Source organism: Chiroxiphia lanceolata, chromosome 31, assembly GCF_009829145.1.
Source record: "Chiroxiphia lanceolata isolate bChiLan1 chromosome 31, bChiLan1.pri, whole genome shotgun sequence".
Classification (NCBI taxonomy): Eukaryota; Metazoa; Chordata; class Aves; order Passeriformes; family Pipridae; genus Chiroxiphia; species Chiroxiphia lanceolata.
Genome location: NC_045667.1, coordinates 457938 through 477148, shown reverse-complemented (window position 1 = coordinate 477148; position 19211 = coordinate 457938). Strand labels below are relative to the sequence as shown.

The 19211-nt window shown below is 64.4% G+C and overlaps 2 protein-coding genes across 6 annotated transcripts in view; both read right to left on the bottom strand.

The window, feature by feature from the left end:
* Nucleotides 1–722: 722 nt before the first annotated feature.
* On the bottom strand, nt 723–4773 carry GNL3L (G protein nucleolar 3 like). The gene is made up of 15 exons (XM_032713760.1): nt 4759–4773; nt 4646–4683; nt 4427–4534; nt 3839–3955; nt 3481–3564; nt 3273–3399; nt 3080–3183; nt 2863–3007; nt 2354–2441; nt 2037–2214; nt 1712–1854; nt 1367–1497; nt 1190–1296; nt 949–1120; nt 723–864 (listed from the first exon to the last, which is right to left on the bottom strand). The coding sequence occupies exons 1-15, from the start codon at nt 4769–4771 to the stop codon at nt 812–814; spliced, it is 1608 nt and encodes a 535-aa protein (XP_032569651.1). The 5' UTR covers nt 4772–4773; the 3' UTR covers nt 723–811.
* An 815-nt stretch (nt 4774–5588) lies between these two features.
* The window catches only part of HUWE1 (HECT, UBA and WWE domain containing E3 ubiquitin protein ligase 1), a 51320-nt gene continuing 37697 nt past the window's right edge, over nt 5589–19211 (bottom strand). For 4 of the 5 annotated variants that reach the window (XM_032713711.1, XM_032713712.1, XM_032713713.1 and 1 more), the window contains 18 exons: nt 18296–18863; nt 17071–17689; nt 16442–16548; nt 16205–16361; nt 15893–16025; nt 15491–15693; nt 15286–15413; nt 14321–14408; nt 13330–13479; nt 12443–12688; nt 11093–11210; nt 10609–10749; nt 9600–9887; nt 8604–8709; nt 7924–8041; nt 6890–7071; nt 6398–6588; nt 5589–5834 (listed from right to left, as the gene is read on the bottom strand). In XM_032713711.1, the coding sequence (XP_032569602.1) occupies nt 5732–5834; nt 6398–6588; nt 6890–7071; nt 7924–8041; nt 8604–8709; nt 9600–9887; nt 10609–10749; nt 11093–11210; nt 12443–12688; nt 13330–13479; nt 14321–14408; nt 15286–15413; nt 15491–15693; nt 15893–16025; nt 16205–16361; nt 16442–16548; nt 17071–17689; nt 18296–18863 (3646 nt within the window). In that variant the 3' untranslated portion in view covers nt 5589–5731. The remainder of the gene's footprint in view (nt 5835–6397; nt 6589–6889; nt 7072–7923; nt 8042–8603; nt 8710–9599; nt 9888–10608; nt 10750–11092; nt 11211–12442; nt 12689–13329; nt 13480–14320; nt 14409–15285; nt 15414–15490; nt 15694–15892; nt 16026–16204; nt 16362–16441; nt 16549–17070; nt 17690–18295; nt 18864–19211) is intronic. The other variant, XM_032713714.1, reaches the window with a different exon arrangement.

The window sequence follows — 19211 nt, the reverse complement described above, 5'->3', positions numbered from 1 at the left end:
TACCCTCCCCTCACCTTAATAGTGAGTATTTGGATAATAACCGTGGTATTTGAAGCACCTGCGTTGCCCCCACCCCCCTGGAATCCGCAGTCAGGGTCCTTCCCGCAGGTGAAGAAGCGACAAAATGGCGGCAGAGCCTGAGGGGGGTTTGCTGTCTGTGGCCACCCCCCGGCCTGGCCCTGGTTATGAGGGGACCTTCATCTCCCACCTGTGCAGCTGAGGGTGCTGTGAGGGGTAAGTGGGACAGTTTGGGGGGAAACAAAGAGTGTACGAGGGGGTTTGGGGAGCTGTGGGACCTCGGGGGGGGTGCGTGTGAGGTCCAGGGCAGCTTTTGGGGTGCTCTGCAGGGTTGAGGGGGTTCAGTGTCAAAAGGGGGGAGTCACAGAGTGCTATGGGGGATGGAGAAGGCTGTGCAGGTGCAGTGTCTTAAATAATGGGGGTGCATCCCCCAATGTTGAGCACCCCTGGGTCCCAATTTTGGGGTTCACTGAAGCCCCCCCTGAGAGCTGAGCACTAAATTTGCCGAGTCAGCAGGAAAAACGGGGTCCCCTCAAATTCGGAGGGGGGGGAACCATCCCCATCCCCCCCAGCTGGGAGATGAGGTGAGTCCCCCAACACCCCCCGTGGGGGTCCCTCCTCCTCCCACTCCCACAAAGCCTCCACAGTCCAACCTCCTGCTTGAACAACCCCCAGAATCACACCTTCCGGACACACCCCCGTCCCAGCAGTCCTTTTATTTCAAAAAGGGCTTTTTTTAACCATTTCTCACTTAAATAAAAATAAAAAGCTCTAAGTCTCTGTTTCAGGTGCCTCAGAACTGCATGGCCGCCTCCAGCGTCTCCGAGAGCTTCGTGGCGATCTTCTCTGCGGGATCGAGGGGGGATCAGCAATTTCGGGGGACAGCGGGGGGGGTGAGGGGTGAGGAAAAAACGGGGGGTCTTCACCCACCTGCTCTTTTCTGCAGCTTTTTCCTCCTTTTCCCGGCTGCCCTCAGCCCCTGGCCCTGGAGCAGGGGGGGCAGAGCAGCCACCTCCTCCAAACTGGGGGCGCGGGGCACCGAGTCCCTCCCAGAGCCCCCCGACTTCACCCGGGGCTTCAGCTCCACTGTCACTGCGCCGAGCTGGGAGGGAGTGTCAAAATTAACTCATCACCCCCCAAAAAAACCCCACCTCTGAGAACTGCTTCCCACCTCCAGGTCCTTCCCGCTGTCATCCTCCATGGCTGCTCCTTCCTCCTCCTCCTCCTCCTCGGGGGCACACGGGGACAGCCCCAGCCCCATCACCATCACTGGCACAGCTGGGGGGGGGGGCAGGTGAGTTTTTGGGGGGTCTCTGAGGGGTTCACGGTGGGGGGGGTCGTTGCTCACCTGCCAGAGCCTCGGCGTCCCCCCGTTCCAGAGCGTCCAGGTCCAGCTCCGGCCCCAGCGCCGGCAGGATTTGGGCCTCCAGCTGCACCCCCTGGGCCTCGGGGGGGTGGGTGTAGTAGGAGATCTTCCCACTGCGCCACAGGGGGGTCGGGGGACCCCAAAAAAAGAGGTCACAGGGTGTGAGAGACACCTCCCCCAACCTCCCAAAACAGGGGGCAGGGTGTGGGGAGACACACCCCCACGGGGGGGAAAATGGGGGTCCGGGTGTGGGGCAGCCCCCCCAGGCCCTGAAAATGGGGGTCCGGGTGTGGGGCAGCCCCCCCAGTGCCCCCGGCCCTCGCCCACCTGGTCCAGTCGCGCAGCAGGGCCACGGCGGCGGCGTGGGGGTCCGGGAGCCCCCCGGGGCGGAGCCGGCCCTGCCGCCGGGCCAGGTGGGACAGGAACTGCTGGGGGTCTGCACAGGGGGGGACCCCGTAGAGCTCACTCAGCTGGGGGGGACACGGGGAGTCGGGAGGGGGCACACGCGGCGTCTGATCACCCCCAACCCCTTCTTCGGGGCCGAAACGGGGTGAAAATGCCCCCCTAAAATAACCCACCGGGGTGAGAGGGGTCCACGCGTCCCCCTGTCCCCAAACCCACGGCTGAGCCCCCCAGGGGGGTCCCCACGCACCTGCTGGGGGGGGCAGCGGCGCAGGATGGCCACGGCCGGGCTCAGGGGGTCCCGCAGGCGCTGGGGGGCCAGGGCCCCCCTCAGGGGGGCGGCGGCCGGGGGGTCCCCCGAGTCCAGGACCACCCCGGGACAGTCCAGGAGCTGGATGTGCCGGTCCAGCTGCACGGCCTGGAGGCACCTGAGGGGGGAAAGGGGGCTTCAGGTGGCACAGCCCCTCCCCTGGGTGGGGCTTCAGGTGCCACAGCCCCTCACCTGTCCAGGGCTCACCTGGTGACCCCTGGGGTCGCCCCCCAGCCCCCACCCCGTTTGGGGCTCACCTGGTGACCCCCGGGGTCGCCCCCACCCCGCAGACGCGGCTGCGCTTGAGGCTGTTGATGAGGCTGCTCTTGCCCACGTTGGGGTACCCTGGGGGGAGAAAAGGGGTCGGGGGAGCCCCAAAAATCCAACCCCCCCGAGCCCCACTCACTGCCCACGTTGGGGTACCCTGGGGAAGGTGTGTGGGGAAGGGCTTGGGGGGGTCCCCAAAATTACCACCCCCCACCCAATCCTTCCCAGTCCCACCCACGTTGGGGTACCTTGTTGTGGGGGGGCAGCAGTCAAGGGAGGGGGGGACACCCCCAAAATCCAACCCCCTCCCCCCTTCACAGCCCCTCTCCCCTTTTTACAGCCCCCCACGCCCCCTTCACAGCCCCCTGTTCCCCCCCAGCCCCCACTTTTACAGCCCCCTACTCATCTCCCCCCACACCCCAGTCCCATTTACTGCCCCGTTCCCCCCATCTGCAGCCCCCCTCTCACCCTCCAGCCTCTCTCCCGGGCCCCCCCTCACCCACGACCCCCACGGTGAGGGTGGTCTTGGCCCCCCCGCAGCGGCTGTAGTTGCCCAGGACGTGCAGGAGACACTCGGCGCCCACACAGGCCCCCCCTGCCAGCACCTCCTCGGGGGCTGTGGCCACGGGAAGCCTGCTCTGCTTCTGGGGGGGCACAGGGGGGTCAGGGGGGTCCTCTCACCGCGAGACCCCCCCTCAGAGCCCCCCCCGACCCACCAGGTTCCGGCTCTGCTGCTGAGTACAGGCCTTGAAGGCCACGGTGGGGAACTCGGCCCGGAGGTGCTTCAGCCACGCGGCCACCACGTCCCTGGGCACCAGGTCTGGGGGGGGTACAGAGACGCTGGGGGGTCCCTCGAGGCCTGCGGGGACCCCCGGGACCCCCCCGGCTCCCTCCCCGTCCCCCCCGTACCGATCTTGTTGAGCACGAGCACGAGGCGCTGCCGGGGCCGCAGGGCACCCTCGAGCCGGGGGCTGCGGCAGCCCTGGGGGTCCCGCGCGTCCAGCACCTCCAGCACCACGTCAGCCGCCGTCAGCACCTGTGGGGAGGGGGGTCAGGGCTGGGAGACCCCCCAGAGCCCCCCCAAAAACCCCCCGACACCCCCAAATACGGCACCGACCTTGCGCAGCTCCCGCCCAAAGTGTCGCAGCGACGCCTCGTCCTGGGGGGGCTGCGGGGACTGGGGGGGCTCCTCCTGCTCCTCCTGCGGGAACCTGGGTTAGGGAGACCCCCTATCCTGGGGGAGACACCCCCCCTTGGGGAGCCCCCCCGATTCCTGGGGGGGGACACCCCTTCTCTGGGGAGCTCCTTGCTCTCCGGGGACCCCCCCACTCTTAGCGGAGACCCTCGACTCTGAAGGGAGCCCCCACTTCTCAGGGAGACTCCCCCTTCTCCAGGGAGCCCACCCCTCTCAGGGGATCTCCCCCCACCCTGGGGATCTCCCCCCATCCCGAGGCCCCCCCCGGTGCCCCCCCCACCTGTGTCTGGAAGCGCCGCTGCCGCCTCAGCGCGTCCCCCTGGAGCTCGGCCAGGCCCCGGCGCTGCCCCAGGAGCCCTCCCCGGGCCCCCTCCCGGCGCCGCTGGGCCTCCAGAGCCTGTGGGAACCCCAAAATCCCCCCCGGGCTCAGAACGGGGAGGGGACACCCCAAAATACCCCCTCCCACTGCCAGAACTGGGGGAACCCCAAAATCTCCCCCCGGGGGTGAGAAGAGGGGGAACCCCAAAATTCCTTCTCAGGAGTCAGGGCTGGGGCGTCAGACACCCCAAAATCCCCCCTTCGGGTCAGACCTGGGGGGGTCACACACCCCAAAATCCCCCTCCAGATCAGACCCAGGGGGTCGCACACACCAAAATCCCTCCCCCCAGGGTCAGACCTCGGGGGACAACCCTGAAACCCCCCCCGGGGTCAGACCTGAAGAGGGAACCCCAAAATTCCCCCCGCGGAGTCAGAACGGGGGGTAATCCAACCCTCCCGCCAGGGTCGGCCCTGGGGGACCGACAGCCCCAAAGCCCCCCCGCAGCAGGCCCAGCCGTGGGGGGTCACCCCAAGCCCCCCCGGTTCTCACCCTGCCCTGCCGGGTCTCGCTCTGGCTCTGCCCGGGCGCGGCGAAGCGGCCGAGCTGCGGCACCCCCGGGTCCTTCTTCAGCCCCTTCACTCCCGCGGCCCGTCGGCCCTGGGGGTCACACGGGGGGGGTCACACGGGGGGGGGTCACACGGGGGGGCTGCACCCCCAAACTCGGGCTTGGGGAGTCCCGGCACCCCGCGGTCCCGGCTCGGGCCTCACCTGGACGCGCTTTTTCCGCGCCGCCTCCACCTGTCGCCCTGCGGGGAGGAAGGGGGTGAGTTGAGAGGGTCCCCTAAATCCCCTGGAACCCCCCAGGAACCCCCCGGACTCACGGGAGCGGGTCATCGCTGCGGGGATCCCTGGCGCTTCGTGATGACGTCACTTGCGGTGCGACGGCACGCACGTGGTGCTCCGTCACACTCAACATGGCGGACACGCCGCCAATGCCACACCCAACATGGCCGCCCCCATAATTGCCCGCCCAACATGGCGGCAACGGCCCGAGACACCCCGGTATTGCCACGCCCAACGCGGCGGCCTCGCACCGCCCCCGCCACACCCTTTATTGCCACACCCAACGCGGCAGCCCCGCCCTCACCACACCCAACACGGCGCCCTCCCGCCCCCCCAAGAACGAGCAGAGCGGCCCTTACCAAGAGTGCACTTTTTTATTCCTTTTTTTTAACTTTTCCTCTCAGTTTTGGGGTGGGGGAGGGGCCGAACCTCTTATTTATAATTCGGGGTGGTTTCTCCCCCTTTTCACCATCCCCTCCCGCAACCCCCAGCACGGGAGGACTGGGGGGGTGAAGTGGGGGGGGGGAGGAGGAGAGGGGGGACCCCCCAACCCCCCCCAAACAGAGCAAAAACCCCCCCAAAAACCGGGACCGGGGAGGGGGGAAAAAATAACCCCGAAAAAAACAAAACAAACCAAAAAAAGCCAACGGAACCAAAAAATATATATATATTTATAGAGCCCCCGGGGGGGTCGGGGGCCCCCCATGGCCAGGCTGGACACCCCGGGGGGGTCACATCCCCCTTAGGCCAGGCTGGAGAAACCAGGGAGGGTCAAGGGTTCCCCCAGGCCAGGCTGGAGCCCTCCTAGGCCAGGCTTGAACCTTCCTAGGCCAGGCTTGAACCTTCCTAGGCCAGGCTGGAGCCCTCCCAGGCCAGGCTGGAGCCCAACTAGGGCAGCCCAAAGCCCCCCAGAGGGTTCAGACCTCCCCCAGTCCAGCCCAAATCCCCTGGGGGTGGGTTGGGACCCCCCCAGGCCAGGCCTAAGCCCCCCTAGGCCAGGCCTAAGCCCCCCTAGGCCAGCCCAAAGCCCTCGGAGCACTCCTGGATGGCCAAGAGCAGCATGTGCCGCAGCTTCTCGTAGCTCTCGTAGGCCGGCAGGTCCAGCTGGTTGAAGCTGTGGGGGACATGGGGGTCACATGGGGGGCAGGGGACACACACAGGGGTCACACGGGGGACAAGGGACACACAAGAGGGTCACACGGGGGGCAGGGGACACGTATGGGGGGTCACACAGGGGACAAGGGACACGCAGGGGGGTCACACAGGGGGTAGGGGACACACAAGAGGGTCACACAGGGGGCAGGGGACATGCACAGGGGTCACACGGGGCCCCTGACATTGTCTCACCCCCCCCCCCAACCCCGAGGGTGACTGTGCCCCCAGGGCAGTGTCTGTGCCACCCTGGTGTCACCTCCCTGTGTGTCCCTGTGTCCCCATCCCACCCAGTGACCCAGCCGGGTGTCCCTGTCCCCCAGTGCCACCTCCCCTGCCTGTCCTGGTGTCCCTGTGTCACCACCCCAGTGACCTGGCCCTGTGTCCCCTCACCTGTGTCCCCCATCTCCTCCTGGTGCCACCTCCTGCTGTCCCCTCCCACCTCCCCACGGGTGGGCCGAGGGCAGGTGGTCAGTGTCCCTCTGACCCCCCGTGTGTCCCCCTCTGTCCCCCCCATCCCCTCACCACGTGTGGGCCGAGGGCAGTCTGTCCGTGGACCGGTCGTCCCGGTGGATCTGGAACTTCTGGATGCCGTTCATGCCCTCGAGGGCAGCGAATCCCTGCAGGGGCACCTTGGACGTGCCCGTCACGAACTGCAGGAACTTGGCGCGGTCGGCCTGGTCGAAGGAGCGCAGGGCCCGCCAGAACCACTGGATCTGGTAGGGGGCACGGTCAGACCCCCGGGGTCACCCCCAGAACCACCCCGGGGGGACAAACCCGCCCGGACGGGGCTGCCCTGGCACCTCCCGTACCGTGAGACCCCTGAAACCACCCCAAAAGAACCCCAGGAAGGGGGTCTGGGGAGCCAGTCCCACCTGGACGGGGTTGCCCTGGTACCTGTGGGTACCATCAGAACCCCCCAAAGGGGTTTGGGGGCCAGTCCCACCTGGATGGAGTTGCCCTGGTACCTGTGGGTACCATCAGAACCCCCCAAAGGGGTTTGGGGGCCAGTCCTACCTGGATGGAGTTGCCCTGGTACTTGTGGTACTCGGTGTTGGCCTTGAGGTCGTCGATGTCGATGGTGGGCAGCCCCGAGATGAGCAGCTCCAGCTCCTGCTCCGTGAAGATGGAGATGAGGCGCTTGGGGATGATCTCGTAGAAGCCCTCCAGGAACGCCGCCAGCTGCTTCCGGATGGCCCCTGGAGCGGGAGGGGGGTCAGGGGGGCAGGGAGTGGGGAAGGACCCCCCAGACCACGGGAATGTTGATGCCACTTTGGTCAGGGGGTACCTGGGGATCCCCCCACGATTCGGAGTCATCAAAGCTTTAAACATAATGACTAATAATTAACTGTATTAGTAAATATTATAAATGGATACTAGTATACATTATAAATAGATATTAGTATATATTATAAATATATGTTAATATATACTATATATTAGTATATATTATAAATATAAGTATATATTATAAATATATAAACAATAATGACATTATAATAAAATTATCTTAATGTATATTAACATTATCGTGTTATAGCTATAGTATACATATTATATATTATTGTAATACATCATATAATAAATATATAAGATATTAATTATATCTACTAATATATTAGTGTATTTAATTACATATACTAATTAATATATATTACATACATTATATACTTTGCAGTATATTTTTTATTAATACTACTAAGATTTATTATATATCATAATTGACATTATAACAATAACATTGACATTTTCACTTTATATTTTTTAGCAAAGAAAGCTACAAGTTATGCCTTTCTCTTCATCCATCTATAATTACATCAGCAACTTAAAAACAACTACTAATGCTATTTTGATAACTTTTAACATTAAAAATAATTATATTAATACAATATTAACGAATAATTTTAAGAGTGACATCTTAACTACTTACACAGTTCAGCAAACAGGAGACCCCCCACTCGCTGGTCACAGGCATCTCCTCTGTCACGAGCCCCCCCAGGACCCTCCTGTGCCCCCAGAGCCCCCCAGACTCCCCCAGGGCCCCCCCTCACCGGTCATGCGCATCTGGCACACGAGGTGCACGTATTCCTTCTTGTTCTCCTCCGTCACCAGCACGTTGGCCCCGTTGGGCTTCAGGTCCCGCACCTCACACACCCCGAATTCCTGCACCTGGGGGGGCACGGGGGGGACACCCCTGAACCTCAAACACCCCCAACTCCTGCCCTGGGGGGGCACAGGGCTGGGGGGGCACAGGGGGGGACATCCCTGAACCTCAAACACCCCGAATTCCTGCACCTGGGGGGCACAGGGGGGGACATCCCTGAACTTCAAACACCCCCAACTCCTGCCCTTGGGGACATCCCTGAACCTCACACACCCCCAACTCCTGCCCTGGGGGGCGCGGGGGGGGCACAGGGGTGTGGGACAGGTCACCAGGATGGGAGGGGTCACCCCCAGGGAGTGCAGAGTGAGGGGACACCCCCAAGAGCAGGAAAAAGGGGACACCTCTGGAGCAGGGGGGACCCTCCTGGGACAAAGGGGCACCCCCAAACCTGGGGGGACACCCCTGGGACACAGGTGGCACCTGGGACAGAGGGGACACCCCAGGAACAGCCCGGGGGAGCTGGGGGTCCCCAGTGTCAGTTTTGGGGGGTCCCCAATGCTGCTTTGGGGGACCCTGTGCCTTGGGGGTCCTGGGGGGGTCCCGGGGGGGTCCCGGGGGGGTCCCCACCTCAGTGCTGAAGGTGAGGTCGTAGCCCAGGGTGGACACGTCGTTCTCCAGCAGGTAAACTAGGCCCTGGTAGAAGTGATAATCCTCACTCTCCATGTCCGTGTACCTGGGGGGAAACGGGGGCAGCGCCCCAAAAACGGGGGTCAGCACCACAGGAAGGGGTCAGCACCCAAAAAAGGGGATCAGCACCCCAAAAAAAGGGGATCAGCACCACAGGAAGGGGTCAGCACCCCCAAAAAGGGGATCAACACCCCAAAAAAAGGGGATCAGCACCCAAAAAAAGGGGTTTAACACCCTGTGCAGGGGTTTCAACAGCCAGAAAAGGGTTTCAACCTCCTGCCAGGGAGTTCAGCCCCACATGGGAGCCTGTGAGGGGGAGCAACACCCCATAAAGGGGGTCCCCACCCCATAAAGGGGTTCCCCACCCCATAAAGGTGGTTTCCCAACCCAAGGAGAGGGTCCAGCACTGCACAAAGGGTGTTCATCCAACGTGCCATAAAGGTGGTTCCACACCCCATGAAGTTGGTTCCCCACTCCCTGAAGGGGGTCCAGTGTCCCATAAAGGTAGTTCAGCACCCTATGAAGGGTGTTCCCCACCCCACCCAGCTTGTCTATCACCCATAACAGGGTTGCACACCCCATAACAGGGTTGCACACCCCATAACTCGGCTCCACATCCCATAACACAGTTACACACCCCATAACAGGGTTACACACCCCATAACACAGTTACACACCCCATAACACAGTTACACACCCCATAACACAGTTACACACCCCATAACAGGGTTACACACCCCATAACACAGTTACACACCCCATAACAGGGTTGCACACCCCATAACACAGTTACACACCCCATAACACAGTTACACACCCCATAACAGGGTTGCACACCCCATAACACAGTTACACACCCCATAACACAGTTACACACCCCATAACACAGTTACACACCCCACAACTCGGTCCCCACCCCACAGGCCCAGCCCTTACCGCACGGACTTGCCCAGGATGTGCTTGTAGAAGGAGCGGGTGAAGTAGCACTCGAGCAGCCGGTTGTCGTAGACGGCCTTGGCCACGATCCTGCCCACGAACTTGAAGTAGCTCAGGTGGTTGGGGTTGCAGTGGGACGAGGGGTTGATGGTGTAGGTGACGCGGTCGCCGGGGGACGTGCGGAACAGGGCGTACATGGGGTTGAACATCTCCCGAGAGATGATCATGTACCACTCCCGCAGCAGCCCCCCCGCGTCCTGCCCCTCCTCGCCCTCGAACACGATGTACCTGGGGGGCAGGGGGGGTTAGGGGGGAGGTTTGGGGGGTTTGGAGGGGGTTGGGGGGGTTTAGGGGGCAGCCCCCCTGCGTCCTGCCCCTCCTCGCCCTCGAACACGATGTACCTGGGGGGCAGGGGGGGTTAGAGGGGAATTGGGGGGGGATTGGGGGGTTTAGGGGGCAGCCCCCCCAGCTCCTGCCCCTCCTCACCCTCGATGTACCTGGGGGGCACAGCGGGCTCAGGGGGGCTGGGGAGGGGTTTGAGGGGGTTTGGGGGGCTTTGGAAGGGGTTGGGAGGGAATGGGGGGGTTTAGGGGGCAGCCCCCTCGTATCCTTCCCCTCCTCACCCTCAAACACGATGTACCTGTGGGGCAGGGAGGAACAGGGGGGGATTTGGGGGCACTGGGAGGTGTTTGGGGGGTCAGAGGGGTAGTTTAGACTGGAGGACGTTGGGGGAGATCGGGGGGGGTTTAGGGGAGGTTTGGGGGGGCTGAGGGGGTGTTTGTGGGGCTGGAGGAGTGTTTTGGGGAGCTGGGGGTGTTTGAGGGGCTGGAGAAGTGCTTGGGGGGATCAGGGGAGAGTCTGGGAGGGTTTGGGGGACTGGAAGGGTGTTCTGGGAGGGGGTGGCTGTGAGTGTTTTGAGGCCAGAGGGCTGTTTTCGGGGGGCTGTGGGGAGTTCTGGGGGGCCAGGGGTGGTTTTGGGGGCCCGTTCGGGGTTCAGGGGGGGTCTCACAGGCGGTTCTTCATCTCCTCGGGGGTCTTGCGGTGCAGCTCCCGGTACGAGTCCTCGAAGACGTGGTCGCGCCGCACGTGCACGGCCATGTCCTCCTTGCGCAGCCCCTCGTCCAGGCGCTCCAGCTCCTGGCGGAAGTACCTGGGCAGGGCAGGGGGGTCAGGGGGCCCTGGCAACACCCCCAGAGCCCTGGGGGAACACCCCAGAGCCCTGCACACGCCCCAAGGTCCCCCCAAACCCCTTCCCGATACCCCGACCCCCTTCCCAGCACCCCAAACCCCCTCACAAACCCCCTCCACGCCCCTCAGGCTCCCCCAAACCTCCTCCTGTCGTCCCTCCTGGGCTCCTCCCAAACCCCCTCCCACCCCAAAGGCCCCCAGAATCCCTTCCCAGATCCCCAGGCCCCCACTAAACACCCCCAGCCCCCTCCCCAACGCCTCGAATCCCCCCCAAACTCCCTCCCCAGCCCCCCAGCCCCACTGACTTGCGCTTGACGTCGAAGTCGAGCACTCGGATGTAGTCGACGAGGACGGCGAAGGGGCCGTCGGCCAAGTGGGTCGTGGACTGGCGCAGGATCTGGTTCAGCACCGTCCGGTGGGTCTCTGGGGGGCACGGGGGGGGGTGGGGGGCGCCTCAGAATGGGGGAACCCCCCTGCTGTGGGTGTGACCCCCCCCGAGGGGTCATTTGACCCCCTGAACTCACTCCATGTCCCCCCCCCCACCTCGGCACACACACCCCCCAAATCCTGTCGGGGGTCCCTTGAGGAGCACCCTGAGCCCCTCAAAATCCCAACCCAAAACCCCTCCCCAAGCCTGAAGTGTCCTGCAGAGCCCCCAAAAATCTCCTTCCCAGAGACCCAGGATCTCCCCAGATGCTCTTCCAAAGCCCCAGGCTCCACCCTAAGTCCCCCAAATCCCCTCCCAAACCCCCAGAGACCCCCAGATCCAATCTCAAACGCCCAGACTCCCCAAAAGCCCCCCAAAATCCCTCTGTAAAGTCTTCAGGCTTCCCCCAAATCCCCCTCCAAAACCCCTTCCCAACACCTTGAATCTCCCCCCAAACCTCCTCCCAACACCCCAACCCCCCTCTCCAGCCTCCCAGACCCCCCCGACCCCCCCCCCCATTCACCCCATTGCCCCTCACCGGCGAAGCGCAGGAATTTCTGGGTGTCGGGGGCAGGCTGGCCCCCCAAACCCTCCTCCCAAACCCCCCCAAATCCCCTTCCAACACCCCAAACACCCCCAAAACCCCCTCCCAATGCCCCAAACCCCCCCAAACCCCCTCCCAACACCCCAAACCCCCCCAACCCCGCCTCCCAACACCCCAAACCCCATTCCCAGTCCATCCCCAGCCCCTCACTGGCAAAGCGCAGGAATTTCTGGGTGTCAGGGGGTAGGCTGGGCCCCCAAAGCCCCTCCCAACACCCCAACCCCCCCCAAACCCCTCTCCCAACACCCCAAACCCCCCCAACACCCCCTCCCAACACCCCAAACCCCCTCCCACCCCCATTCCCAGTCCATCCCCTGCCCCTCACCGGTGAAGCGCAGGAATTTCTGGGTGTCGGGGGCAGGCTGGGCCTCCAAACCCTCCTTCCAAACCCCCCCAAAACCCCAACACCCCAAACAACCCCAAAACCCCCTCCCAACACCCCAAACCCCCTCCCAACACCCCAAACCCCATTCCCACCCCCATTCCCAGTCCATCCCCATTGCCCTCACCGGCGAAGCGCAGGAATTTCTGGGTGTCGGGGGGTAGGCTGAGCCCCAAAACCCCCCTCCCAACACCCCAAACCCCATTCCCACCCCCATTCCCAGTCCATCCCCAGCCCCTCACCGGCGAAGCGCAGGAATTTCTGGGTGTCGGGGGGCAGGCTGGCCGAGATGTGCATGGCCGAGGGCTCCCGGGAGAAGAAGGGGTCGAGGGCCGAGGGGGTGGCGGGGGTCAGGGGGGCAGGGGACAGCGGGGGGGGCTCGTCCTTGATGTGGGACAGTTGGTTCTCCCGCGTGTCCCGCACCGGGGGGCGGCTCTCCCGCTCCGTGGCGTGAACCAGGAAAAAGGCCTCGACCGCCGGCTGGAGAACTGGGGGGAACGGGCGGGTCAGGGGGGAAAGGGGACCCGAAACTGGAGGGGGGAAAATTCTTTCCCCCAAAACTGGAGGGGAGAGCCCAAAAATCAGGGGGAGAACCTGAAATGGGAGGGGAACCCTGAAATCGGGGGTGAGAACCCAAAACTGGGGGGAAAACCTGAAACTGGGGGGAGGAGGAACCTGAAAATTGGGGGGAGAACCCAAAATAGGGAGCCTGAAACGGGGGGGATGAAATGCAAAACTGGGGGGAAACCTGAAATTCAGGGGGGGACACGTGAAAGTGGGAGAACCCAAAACTTGGGGAGGGGGGGAGGGCAACCCAAAGATGACGGGGGGTTTCCCCCTGTGGGGTTTAGGGACCTTCCAGGGTTTCAGGGTCCCCTCTTGGTTTTGGGGCTCCCCATGGGTTCCAGGACTCCCTATGGGTTTTGAGGTCCCCTGGAGGATTTAGGGACCCCCCTTGGGTTTCAGGACCCCTCTGGGTTCACGGGCCTCCCTGGAGGATTTAGGGACCCTCCATGGGTTTGGGGGCCCCTCTGGAGGATTTAGGGACTCCCCCTGGGTTTCAGGACCCCCCCCTGGGTTTCAGGACCCCCCCATGGGTTCGGGGGCCCCCCAGGGGTGCTGTACCCACCGAGCACAGCGTGCTGGTCGTGGGACTCCTCCAGCTCCTTCAGACACTCGCCCAGCATGTCCCAGAGCTCGTCCAGGCACAGCTGCTCACTCAGCAGGGGCAGCTCGGGGGGCCTCTCGTCCCTCTCCGCCCCCTGCGACCCCTCCGAGCCTGGGGGGGACACACACACAGTCAGGACCCCCCGTGCCCACTGACCCCGCCCCACACACCAGTACAGCCCAGTTTGGGCGAGAGTGGGATTGCCCCACACCAGGAGGGAGGGGGGTCACCACCCACCCTGGTACTGGGAGCAACTGGTGGGTGACTGGGATGGGGAGGGCGGACTGGGCTAGACTGGGTTGGGCTGTTTTGAAGTGAGTTAGACTGAGCTGGACTAGATTAGACTGGGTTGGACTGAGATGGACTGGTCTGCACTGGGTTTGGACTGAGTTTAGACTGGTTTGGACTGGGTTGGACTGAGTTTAGACTGGGTTGGACTGGTCTGGACTGGGTTGGACTGAGTTTAGATTGGTTTGAACTGGGTTGGACTGGTCTGGACTGGGTTGGACTAAGTTTAGACTGGTTTGAACTGGGTTGGACTGAGTTTAGACTGGTTTGGACTGGGTTTGGACTGGTCTGGACTGGGTTTGGACTGGGTTGGACTGGTCTGGACTGAGTTTAGACTGGTTTGAACTGGGTTGGACTGAGTTTAGACTGGGTTGGACTAACTTTAGACTGGGTTGGACTGGTCTGGACTGGGTTTGGACTGAGTTTAGACTGGGTTGGACTGGTTTAGACATGGTCTGGGCTGGACTTAGTTTAGACTGGTTTAGACTGGGTTGGACTGAGTTTAGACTGGTTTGGACTGGGTTGGACTAAGTTTAGACTGGGTTGGACTAGTCTGGACTGGGTTGGACTGAGTTTAGACTGGTTTGGACTGGGTTTAGACTGGGTTGGACTGGGTTTAGACTGGGTTGCACTGGTCTGGACTGGGTTGCACTGGGGGTCTCACCCATGTCCTGGGGGGCTGGCGAGGGCTGGTCCACGTCCATGGGCGACTCGTCGCGCCGGGGGACGGCGTCCGACTGTCCGGCCTCCGACTGGGGGGGGACAGGGGCGGCTTTAGGGGGCCGGGACCCCTCGGGGAACCCCCGGCCAGGGCTGGGGGCTGGGGGGGCTCCCGGTGCTCAGGGGGGTGGGAGCCGTGGGGGGAGGAGGGGGAAAAGCAGCAGAGGGGAGGGAGGAGGAGGAGGAGGAGGGGAGGGTAGAAGAGGGGGAGGAAGGCTCAGTGGAGAGGGGAGGATGAGGAGGGGGTGGAAGAGAGGAAGGAGAAGGGGATGAGGATGGAGGAAAGGAAGGGTGAGTGGGGAGCATGAGGAGTGGGTGGGAGGAGGAAGATGAGGAGAAGGATGAGCAGAAGGAAGATGAGGAGAAGGGAGCAGGTTGAGGAAGAGGATGGAGGGGGTGGGAGGACGAGGAGGGGGCAGCACAAGGATGAAGAGGGGATGGGAGAAGGGAATGGCAGCATAAGGAAAGGGAGGATGAGGATGAGGATGGGATGGGAGAGGATGGGAAGATGAGGATAAAGAGGGGGCAGGATGAGGCTGAGGAGGGCACGGAAGGAGGGGGTGGGAGGCTGAGGAGAGGGAGGACGATGATGAGGAGGGAGTGGGAGGCTGAGGAGGGAGCAGGACAAGGAGGGAGTGGGAGGATAAGGAGAGGGAGGATGAGGCTGAGGAGGGGATGGGAGCAGGGGGTGGGAGGATGAGGAGAGGGAGGATGAGGATGAGGAGGGAGTGGGAGGCTGAGGAGGGAGCAGGACAAGGAGGGGGTGGGAGGATAAGGAGAGGGAGGGTGAAGCTGAGGAGGGGGTGGGAGGTTGAGGAGGAAGCAGGACGAGGAGGGGGTGTGAGGCGGAGGCTGAGGAGGGGCAGGGGCTGAGGAGGGGGTGGAGGAAGGCAAGGCGGCCGTGCTAACCGTGTCTCCCCGCTGCCGCCTCCGGGCCCTCTGGCCCTCACGTACCATTTGTATGATGGCGTCGGCCTCGGCCTCCAGCTGCCGGACGGCGGCCTGGATGCTGCCGGCCGCCCCCAGGCCCCCGGCACCTGCGGGGCACAGCGGGGGGGGGTCAGGGCGGACGGCGCGCGGGGGACGCGGGGCGGGGGCCGGGGGGGTCCCTTACCCAGCCGGCCGGGGGGCTTGGCCTTGCGGTGCGCCCGGCGCGTGTCGTCCCGCAGCTGGATGATGACCTGCAGCACCCGCAGGAAGAAGCGCTGCGTGGATGTCTTGGAGGTGAGCACGGACATGGAGGGCAGCTGCAGCTCCCGCCCGCCCAGGGCGCGCTTCTGCGACGCCACGATCACCACGCTCTCCGCCGTGTCGAACCTGGGGGCACCGGAGGCACCGGGGGGAACAGAGAGGACGAGAGTTACCAGCAGGGATGGGGGCACACAGTGGGCACAGGAGCTGTCACAGGAGCTGCCGGGGGGCCCACAGCGAACGGGGTACGGGGTTATCAGAAGCACCCGGAGCGAGCGGTGGGTGCGGGACCACGGGAAGGGCCCAAAGGACGCCAGGCACTCACCGGCTCTGCATCTTGCCCTTGAGTTTGGCGCTGGGCGGCTGCTCCTCGGGAAGCCCCTCGGGGGAGGGGGCCTCGAGCTGCGCCCGGCGCTGCTGCTCCAGGTTGTACTCACGGAGCTCGGCCAGCAGAGTCCCTGGGGGGGACAGGGGGGAGTGTCATGGGCTGGGACCCACCCTGGGACCCCTCCTCACCGACCCGGGGGTACAGGGCCCCCCCCCAGACCCCCTCTCACCAATCTGGCAGCCCATGGCCCCCCCCAGACCCCCTCTCACCGATCTGGCAGCCCATGGCCCCCCCCAGGCCCCCCCTCACCGATCTGGCGGCACAGGGCCCCCCCCAGTTGCCGGGCCCCGCTGAGCAGCAGCCGCAGGACGGTGTCCCGGGTCCCCGCGTCCCCCCGCGAGAGCTGCAGCAGCACGTTGGCCGCGTCCTCCAGCCCCTCCTCCGAGCACGAGTGGGACGTCAGCACCTGAGGACAGGGCACAGGGAGTGTTGGGGACAACTGGGGACACCAAGGACCACCCCTCTCCCGATCCTGGCCCCCGTTACCTCCACGGAGAGCTGGAGCTGGGCCTCAGTCAGGCCCGTGGCCGCCAGCCGGGGGTCGGGACCCCCCTCAGGGACCTTGGCCGGGGACTTGGAGCTCTTGGCCGGGGCTGTGGACAGAGGGGACACGGGATTGGGGGTGGTGGCAGGGGAGGGGAGATGCCACCGAGGCCGTTGGCAAACGGGGTCTCTCCTTCAGGGTGAGCCCAGTCCCTCCCTGTGCTCTCAACCACCCGATGCCACCTCTGTCCCCATCTGTATCCCCACTCCCGTCCCCATCCATGACCTCATCCCTATTTTCCCACCTCCATGTCCCCATCCTTGTGTGCTTGTCCCTACAACCTCATGCCCACCCCATTCCTATTTTCCCACCTCTGTGTCCCCATCCCTGTTCTCCCATCCCCGTGTCCCCACCCCATCTCTGTGTCCCCATACATGTCCCCAACCACATCCCTGTACCCATATCCATGTCCTCTGTTCCCATATCCACATCCCCATCCCCATATCCATCCTCTTGTCCCTGTGTCTCCATTCCTGTACACATGTCCCCCTTGCCACAACTCCATCCTCACCCCCGTCCCCATGTCCCCATCCCCACCCCCACCCCCCACCCCTGTCCCCCCCACACTCACCCCCAGTGCCTCCAGCCCCCGCCGTGGCCGTGCCGGTGCCGCTGCCGTTGCCCCCCTGTGCCGGGGGGCTTCCGGGCGCCGCTGCCCCCCCCGAAGCCGCCGCAGCCCCCCCAGCGGGCGTGGCGGGCGCAGGGGCTCCGTTCTGGGGCGTGGCCCCCCCCTCGGCGGCCTTGCCCCCCTCGGGGAGGGCGATGGAGATGAGGGACAGGAGGCGCAGCAGCTTCTCGGTGAGGAGGGGGCTGCGCCGGATCACGCCGTGGGACAACATGTTCATCAGCTGCCCCAGGGGCGACGCCTCCAGGCCCCCCCCCGCGGCCTCGGGCTCGGGGCCCCCCCCGCCGCCCCCCGCCCGCGCAGACCCCTTCCCCTTCCGGCTCACGTTCATGTTGTCCAGCTTCACCAGCAGGTCCCAAAAATCGGTGGAGAGGCTGCCGGAGGGTGGGGGAGGGGCAGGGGAGGGCGTGCCAGAGGGGGGGGGAGGGGGCGGGGGTGCCGGCGGGGTCTGGGGGGGTGGGGGGGGGCAAGGGCTGCCCCCCGATTTTGGGGGGCCGCGGTCACGTTCAGGGTCGGTCGTCGCCGGGTCTCGGCCTCGTTGTTGGGTGAAGTGGCTGGGGAAGACCTGGGGGGTGCGAGGGGGTGTTAGTGGGGTGCTGGTGACCCCCCAGAGGTTGTGGGACCCCCAGACACCACCAGCACCCCCCTCAGTCCCACCTCCCCTCCCAAGGAGGCCTCAGCCACCCACAGGCCCCGCACGGGTTTTGGGGACCCCCCCAGGTGATGTTCCCTGTGCCACTGTGACCCCCAATTTGGGGGAGTTCCCCAGCTGTGCCCCCCACAAGCACTCCTAGATATGGGGAGCTTCCAGCTCCCCTATGAGGTGTCCCAGAGCCCCCCCAGCTTCCTCCAGCACCCTCAAAGCCCCCCCCATCCCACTGAGGAGACCCCAACCACCCCCTAAAATGTCCTGGTACTGCCCAAATATCCCAGTGCTCCCCAGAACCACCAATAAACCCCCAGAAACCCAATAACGTGATCCAGTGTCCCCCAATTTCCCCCCCAGTTCCACGGAGGAGCCCCAATCCCCCCCTTACGTGTCTCAGTGACCCCCAAAACCTGTCCCACTGGCCTCCAAAATCCCCCACAGCCCTCCCAGTTCTACCGAGGAGCCCCAGACCAGCCCCCAACGTGCCCCCAGTGCCCCCCAAGGCCCCCCCGGCCCCCTCACCTTGGCCAGCTGGATGAGGGTGTCGAGGACGTGCCGGCACACGACGGGGGCGGCCTGGGGGTGGATGTGGACGGCGGAGCCGGCGGCCGCCGCGTGTTTCTCCGTGTGCTTGCGGCCCGGCACCCTCTGGATCTGGAAGATGTTGGTGCGGCAGCCCAGGGCCGCGTCCATGGACACGGAGAGCCAGGAGAGCTGCCCAGAGCTGCGCGACTCCACGCGGTGCAGCAGGTCCAGCCCGCGCGGCTCCGCGGCCGAGCCGGGGGTCCCGCGGGCGCCGCGGCCGCGCGGCCGCTCCTCGGCGCCGGGGCCCGGCCCGGGGGGCGCGCGGGGGGTCTCGAGGCACAGCTCGCTCTCACTGCTGCGCTGCAGGATGGACAGCAGGCTGCGCACCACCCAGCCCCGCGTGGGCGCGTGGTAGCACAGGTTGCGCAGCACCCGGTGCAGGCGGCTCGTGTTCAGCTTGGGCTCGTCCACGAAGAGCAGCACCAGGAGGCACGACAGGGCCTCGTGGTCCAGGAGCAGCCGCCCGCGCAGCCGGAGCAGGCTGTCCACGCTGCTGCCCGCCGGCCTGGGGAGCACGAGGTTAACACCCCAAAACTGCCCCCAAACCACCCTCTAAACTGCCCTGTCCACGCTGCTGCCTGCCGGCCTGGGGAGTACGAGGTTAACACCCCAAAATGGTCTCCGAACGCACCCACAAACTGCCCTGCCCGCCAGCCTGGGGGGTGTGAGGCCAACGCCCCGAAACAGCCCTCAAACTGACTCCAGACAGCCCTGTCCACACTGCTGCCCGCTGGCCTGTGGGAATGGAGATTTAACACCCCAAAACTGCTCCCAAACCGCCCTCCAAACTGACCCCGAACTGACCCCAAACTGCCCTGTCCATGCTGGTGCCCACTGGTCTGCGGGGCATGAG

Bases quoted from the DNA above. Each gene is read 5' to 3' on its own strand.
- GNL3L (XM_032713760.1), bottom strand. The intron at 2,442-2,862 runs GTGAGGGGGGGC...TTCTCCCCCCAG, and splicing joins CCTCACCGTGGGGGTCGTGG to GGTACCCCAACGTGGGCAAG. The intron at 1,297-1,366 runs GTGAGCAACGAC...CCCCCCCCCCAG, and splicing joins GGACGCCGAGGCTCTGGCAG to CTGTGCCAGTGATGGTGATG.